Below are 7,156 nucleotides of genomic sequence, written 5' to 3'. Positions count from 1 at the left end.
TCTCCTTCCTTTTCCCCTTCCTCTTCTTCCGTCCTCCTGCCTCTTCTTTCCCCCTTCCTCTGCTTCTTCCTTCCTCCTCTTCTTCCTCCCGCCGCTGATGTTATTGTCTCTGGCGGAAGTGTCCTTCGTGTCCAGTTTAGGGGCCGGTTCTGGGCGGGACCTGTGTGTGGTGTCTGATTGGCTGGTTGTAATCGTGCAGTTGTCGCTGATTGGCTGCTTCGCCGCACAGCTGAGCTATATCCCGGAGTCGCGACACCTCACCACACACAGACCCCGGCACGTCCCGGAGAGCGGAGGAGCCCGGAGTCACAGGTCAGACGCGGAGCTGAGAGCCCCGGACGGGATGACGGGGCCGCGGCTGTTCTGTCGGGGGCTGCGGCTCCTGGGCGCACGTGGAGCCATCAGGGGCCCCTCCCGGGCCGGGATCTGTTTGGCGACCGACGATCAGCAGGTAAAGACGCCGATTACAGCCGCATCCTCCTCCTCAAAGCCCCGGTGTGTGAGGAGGAAGGGTCGGGGGAGATCGCGTGCGACTGTGTAATGGGGGATATAGTGATGGAGATGGGAGAGTATCAACCTGTGCTGGGGGAAGGGGCATCAAGACGTGGCCAGAACCCCCACCATAATGTGCTTAGGACCCCCCCACCATAATCCCCCCCCCACCAGAATGTGCCCAGGACCCCCACCATAATCCCCCACCATAATGGCCTTAGGACCCCCCACCATAATCCCCCCACTACAGTATGCCCAGGACCCACCCACCATAATCCCCCCCCACCAGAATGTGCTCAGGACCCCCACCATAATCCCCCACCATAATGGGCTTAGGACCCCCCACCATAATCCCCCCCCCACCAGAATGTGCCCAGGACCCCCACCATAATGGGCTTAGGACCCCCCACCATAATCCCCCCCCACTACAGTATGCCCAGGACCCCCCACCATAATGTGCTTAGGACCCCCCACCATAATGCCCCACCACAATCGCCCCACTACAGTATGCCCAGGACCCCCCACCATAATGTGCCCAGGACCCCCCACCATAATCCGCCCCCCGTCATAATCTGTCCAGGACCCCACCACCATAATCCCCCCCACAAGAATGTGCCCAGGACCCCACCATAATCCCCCACTATAATCTCCCACCATAATCCCCCCTTTACAGTATGCCCAGGACCCCCCACCATAATCCCGCACCATAATGTGCCCAGGACCCCCACTATAATCCCCCACCATAATGTGCCCAGGACCCCGCTCCATAATCCCCCACCACAATGTGCCCAGGACCCCCCACTACAGTGTGCCCAGGACCCCCCACCATAATCCCCCAACCACAATGTGCCCAGGACCCCCACTATAATCCCCCACCACAACCCCTCCATGATAATGTACCAAGGACTCCGCCATCACTGCAACCCCCGGTCATGCTGCCCCTCTACTGTCCATACACGGGGTCTGTCTTGTCTGTGCTGTTCAACTCCGGCCTCAGGTGATGACCAGTGATTGGGGGGACGGAATATTGACGATGTGTCCTGTGGATACGTCATGAATATATTAAAGCTGGAAGACCCTTTTAACTCCCTATAAATCTCATATAGAAATGTAAGGGGGATGGGCTGACTATTGACACTTATGGGGTCTCCACAGTTTTTGGATGTCAACATGTTTTCTGTTTCCGTCTGTTCAGCTAAGTCTGTCCTGCCGCGTGAAAGGGTTTGGGGGAGGCCCTGACGGGGGTTCTGCCTGGTGAAAGGGTCGGGGGAGCGGACCTGCCTGGTGAAAGGGGTCGGGGGGAGGTGCTGCCTGGTGAAAGGGTTTGGGGGAGGCCCTGACGGGGGTTCTGCCTGGTGAAAGGGTCGGGGGAGCGGACCTGCCTGGTGAAAGGGGTCGGGGGGAGGTGCTGCTGGGGGGGGTTCTGCCTGGTGAAAGGGTCGGGGGAGCGGTCCTGCTGGGGGGGGTTCTGCCTGGTGAAAGGGTCGGGGGAGCGGTCCTGCTGGGGGGGGTTCTGCCTGGTGAAAGGGTCGGGGGAGCGGTCCTGCTGGGGGGGGTTCTGCCTGGTGAAAGGGTCGGGGGAGCGGTCCTGCTGGGGGGGGTTCTGCCTGGTGAAAGGGTCGGGGGAGCGGTCCTGCTGGGGGGGTTCTGCCTGGTGAAAGGGGTCGAGGGGAGCGGTCCTGCTGGGGGGCTTAGCTGAGGCCGTATAACCTGTACAGATCACACCCACTCTAGCAGCACGTCCGGTGAATCTGATGCAATAACCCCGGCAGCTTCAAGAAAATCTGAATCCAAAACACATAAAAATGGAGAAAATGCACAAAATCCCCAATAATCGGAGTCGGCCACTATTGAGTCTTGTGGTGCTGACGCCGGCGTGAGAAATCAGCGGAGGAGCGCGGGCGATTCAGGGACTTCTGCACCGTGATCCCTACAAGACCGAGGAGAACACGTCCGTATGGAAACTCGGAGTGGCACCGGGGTGAGGACGGTGATGGGGGGGGCGTTCATCTCCCCTCTCCACATAGCATGAATGCTATAAAAACATGAGAGAAACATGCCCCCCCCCGCGAGAATCTACTGATCTGGGCAGACATGTCCGGCCTGTGCGACTCATACAGACATGGCAGAAAGTGTCGGCGCCCCTGAAATAGTTCCAGGAGATGAAATGTTTCCCGCAGACAATGAACACAATCCACATGATCTGTTATACACAGGTTTATTTCCTTTCTGTTTATTGGAACTTCCGTGCCCGGAAAGTCACATAAAAGCCTTAAAACGGTCCTCAGCTTACAGGGGATGTTCACCACTTGGACAGCCCCTTCTCATTCACCCTGTCTCCCTGCGACCAATCATTTTTTTAAATCAGATCTTTTTTATTAAACAACTAGGAATCAATACAGAGAAAATACTAGTTATATAAGATGCAATATAAAGGTGTACATCGAAAACTCCTCGTACATTTACACCCCCCATGCTGCTTTCTCCTCGTACATTTACACCCCCCATGCTGCTTTCTCCCCGTACATTTACACCCCCCCATGCTGCTTTCTCCCCGTACATTTACACCCCCCCATGCTGCTTTCTCCTCGTACATTTACACCCCCCATGCTGCTTTCTCCTCGTACATTTACACCCCCATGCTGCTTTCTCCCCGTACATTTACACCCCCCCATGCTGCTTTCTCCCCGTACATTTACACCCCCCCATGCTGCTTTCTCCTCGTACATTTACACCCCCCATGCTGCTTTCTCCTCGTACATTTACACCCCCCCATGCTGCTTTCTCCTCGTACATTTACACCCCCCCATGCTGCTTTCTCCTCGTACATTTACACCCCCCCATGCTGCTTTCTCCTCGTACATTTACACCCCCCCATGCTGCTTTCTCCTCGTACATTTACACCCCCCCATGCTGCTTTCTCCTCGTACATTTACACCCCCCATGCTGTTTTCTCCTCGTACATTTACACCCCCCATGCTGGTTTCTCCTGGTACATTTACACCCCCCATGCTGCTTTCTCCTCGTACATTTACACCCTCATGCTGCTTTCTCCTTGTACATTTACACCCCCCATGCTGCTTTCTCCTTGTACATTTACACCTCCCCCATGCTGCTTTCTCCTCGTACATTTACACCCCCCATGCTGCTTTCTCCTCGTACATTTACACCACCCATGCTGCTTTCTCCTCGTACATTTACACCACCCATGCTGCTTTCTCCTCGTACATTTACACCCCCCCATGCTGCTTTCTCCTCGTACATTTACACCCCCCCATGCTGCTTTCTCCTCGTACATTTACACCCCCCATGCTGCTTTCTCCTTGTACATTTACACCTCCCCCATGCTGCTTTCTCCTCGTACATTTACACCCCCCCATGCTGCTTTCTCCTCGTACATTTACACCCCCCCATGCTGCTTTCTCCTCGTACATTTACACCCCCCATGCTGCTTTCTCCTCGTACATTTACACCCCCCATGCTGCTTTCTCCCCGTACATTTACACCCCCCCATGCTGCTTTCTCCCCGTACATTTACACCCCCCCATGCTGCTTTCTCCTCGTACATTTACACCCCCCATGCTGCTTTCTCCTCGTACATTTACACCCCCATGCTGCTTTCTCCCCGTACATTTACACCCCCCCATGCTGCTTTCTCCCCGTACATTTACACCCCCCATGCTGCTTTCTCCTCGTACATTTACACCCCCCCATGCTGCTTTCTCCTTGTACATTTACACCCCCATGCTGCTTTCTCCTCGTACATTTACACCCCCCATGCTGCTTTCTCCCCGTACATTTACACCCCCCCATGCTGCTTTCTCCTTGTACATTTACACCCCCCCATGCTGCTTTCTCCTTGTACATTTACACCCCCATGCTGCTTTCTCCTCGTACATTTACACCCCCATGCTGCTTTCTCCTCGTACATTTACACCCCCCCATTCTGCTTTCTCCTTGTACATTTACACCCCCTATGCTGCTTTCTCCTTGTACATTTACACCCCCCATGCTGCTTTCTCCTTGTACATTTACACCCCCCCATGCTGCTTTCTCCTTGTACATTTACACCCCCCCCATGCTGCTTTCTCCTTGTACATTTACACCCCCATGCTGCTTTCTCCTCGTACATTTGCACCCCCCCATTCTGCTTTCTCCTTGTACAGTTACACCCCCTATGCTGCTTTCTCCTCGTACATTTACACCCCCCCATGCTGCTTTCTCCTTGTACATTTACACCCCCCCATGCTGCTTTCTCCTCGTACATTTACACCCCCCCATTCTGCTTTCTCCTTGTACATTTACACCCCCTATGCTGCTTTCTCCTTGTACATTTACACCCCCCATGCTGCTTTCTCCTCGTACATTTACACCCCCCCATGCTGCTTTCTCCTCGTACATTTACACCCCCCCATGCTGCTTTCTCCTCGTACATTTACACCCCCCCATGCTGCTTTCTCCTCGTACATTTACACCCCCCCATGCTGCTTTCTCCTCGTACATTTACACCCCCCCATGCTGCTTTCTCCTCGTACATTTACACCCCCCATGCTGTTTTCTCCTCGTACATTTACACCCCCCATGCTGGTTTCTCCTGGTACATTTACACCCCCCATGCTGCTTTCTCCTCGTACATTTACACCCTCATGCTGCTTTCTCCTTGTACATTTACACCCCCCATGCTGCTTTCTCCTTGTACATTTACACCTCCCCCATGCTGCTTTCTCCTCGTACATTTACACCCCCCATGCTGCTTTCTCCTCGTACATTTACACCACCCATGCTGCTTTCTCCTCGTACATTTACACCACCCATGCTGCTTTTTCCTCGTACATTTACACCCCCCCATGCTGCTTTCTCCTCGTACATTTACACCCCCCCATGCTGCTTTCTCCTCGTACATTTACACCCCCCATGCTGCTTTCTCCTTGTACATTTACACCTCCCCCATGCTGCTTTCTCCTCGTACATTTACACCCCCCCATGCTGCTTTCTCCTCGTACATTTACACCCCCCCATGCTGCTTTCTCCTCGTACATTTACACCTCCCCCATGCTGCTTTCTCCTCGTACATTTACACCCCCCCATGCTGCTTTCTCCTCGTACATTTACACCCCCCCCATGCTGCTTTCTCCTCGTACATTTACACCCCCCATGCTCCTTTCTCCTCGTACATTTACACCCCCCCATGCTGCTTTCTCCTCGTACATTTACACCCCCTATGCTGCTTTCTCCTCATACATTTACACCCCCCAATATGGGGAGATAAGGTATGCACACCAGTGACTATGTAAGGGGAATACATGAAATAGCAGAAACTGCTGTGTGAATACTGACTTGAAAAATCCAATAGCTAAATGTAAGAGTGAAAATGTGAAAAATGGAATCTGCATTACTGCCATGAACATATGAATCAAGAGAAATTTAGCTACTGAATTGATCAATGCAATAGAGCCCCAACACTACGCCAAAGTATTTCTCTACGTTGGGTTCCCTAGCTTGTGTGTGTCCTCTCATGCAGTTAAAAAACTTACCGTGTATGGGAAGCTGAGACCCCGGCTATTTATGCGTATGATATGGATTGGCAATAGGTGTGGTTGGGGAGGGTTCACAAACGCACTTTCTCCTTGAACACTTACACCCCCTATGCTGCTTTCTCCTTGTACATTTACACCCCCCATGCTGCTTTCTCCTCGTACATTTACACCCCCCCATGCTGCTTTCTCCTCGTACATTTACACCCCCCATGCTGCTTTCTCCTTGTACATTTACACCCCCCATGCTGCTTTCTCCTCGTACATTTACACCTCCCCCATGCTGCTTTCTCCTCGTACATTTACACCCCCCATGCTGCTTTCTCCTCGTACATTTACACCCCCCATGCTGCTTTCTCCTCGTACATTTACACCCCCCATGCTGCTTTCTCCTCGTACATTTACACCCCCCCATGCTGCTTTCTCCTCGTACATTTACACCCCCCATGCTGCTTTCTCCTCGTACATTTACACCCCCCAATGCTGCTTTCTCCTTGTACATTTACACCTCCCCCATGCTGCTTTCTCCTCGTACATTTACACCCCCCCCCATGCTGCTTTCTCCTCGTACATTTACACCCCCCCATGCTGCTTTCTCCTCGTACATTTACACCCCCCATGCTGCTTTCTCCTCGTACATTTACACCCCCCATGCTGCTTTCTCCTCGTACATTTACACCCCCCAATGCTGCTTTCTCCTCGTACATTTACACCCCCCCATGCTGCTTTCTTTTCACACATTTACATCCCCCCCATACTAGTGATGGGCAAACGCGGACTGTAAAAGTCTGGATATGCGCAGTTTCAAAGATACCTGAGTGTCGGGCCTGGAATTCTGCGATACGGATCTGGCAACTCGGGAAATTAAAAAATAATGAGAATGAAGCAACTTACCGAGGCTCTGTCGCAGCTGTAACTGCTTCCGCGGCCTCTCATTCACTTTGGGGAATAAGGGGCTAATAACAGCCCACAGCTGTCACTAAGCCCTAGATTAGTAATGGGTAGGATCTATGAGAACCTCTGGCATTACTAATCTGTAAGTGAAACTAAATAAACACAAACACCAAAAAAATCCTTTATTTGAAATAAAATACAAAAAGCCCCCTCTTTCACTACTTTATTAACCCCAC

At 52.7% G+C, this 7,156-nt stretch overlaps 1 protein-coding gene across 1 annotated transcript in view; it reads left to right on the top strand.

Moving 5' to 3' along the window:
• The first annotated feature begins 253 nt into the window (after nt 1-253).
• LOC142249565 (haloacid dehalogenase-like hydrolase domain-containing 5) overlaps nt 254-7,156 on the top strand; it is a 60,078-nt gene continuing 53,175 nt past the window's right edge. The window contains exon 1 of the mRNA XM_075321251.1: nt 254-451. Coding sequence (XP_075177366.1) covers nt 344-451 — 108 coding nt within the window. The 5' untranslated portion in view covers nt 254-343. The remainder of the gene's footprint in view (nt 452-7,156) is intronic.

This window comes from Anomaloglossus baeobatrachus, chromosome 8 (assembly GCF_048569485.1).
Source record: "Anomaloglossus baeobatrachus isolate aAnoBae1 chromosome 8, aAnoBae1.hap1, whole genome shotgun sequence".
Classification (NCBI taxonomy): Eukaryota; Metazoa; Chordata; class Amphibia; order Anura; family Aromobatidae; genus Anomaloglossus; species Anomaloglossus baeobatrachus.
This window is presented reverse-complemented; position numbering and strand designations above follow the sequence as displayed.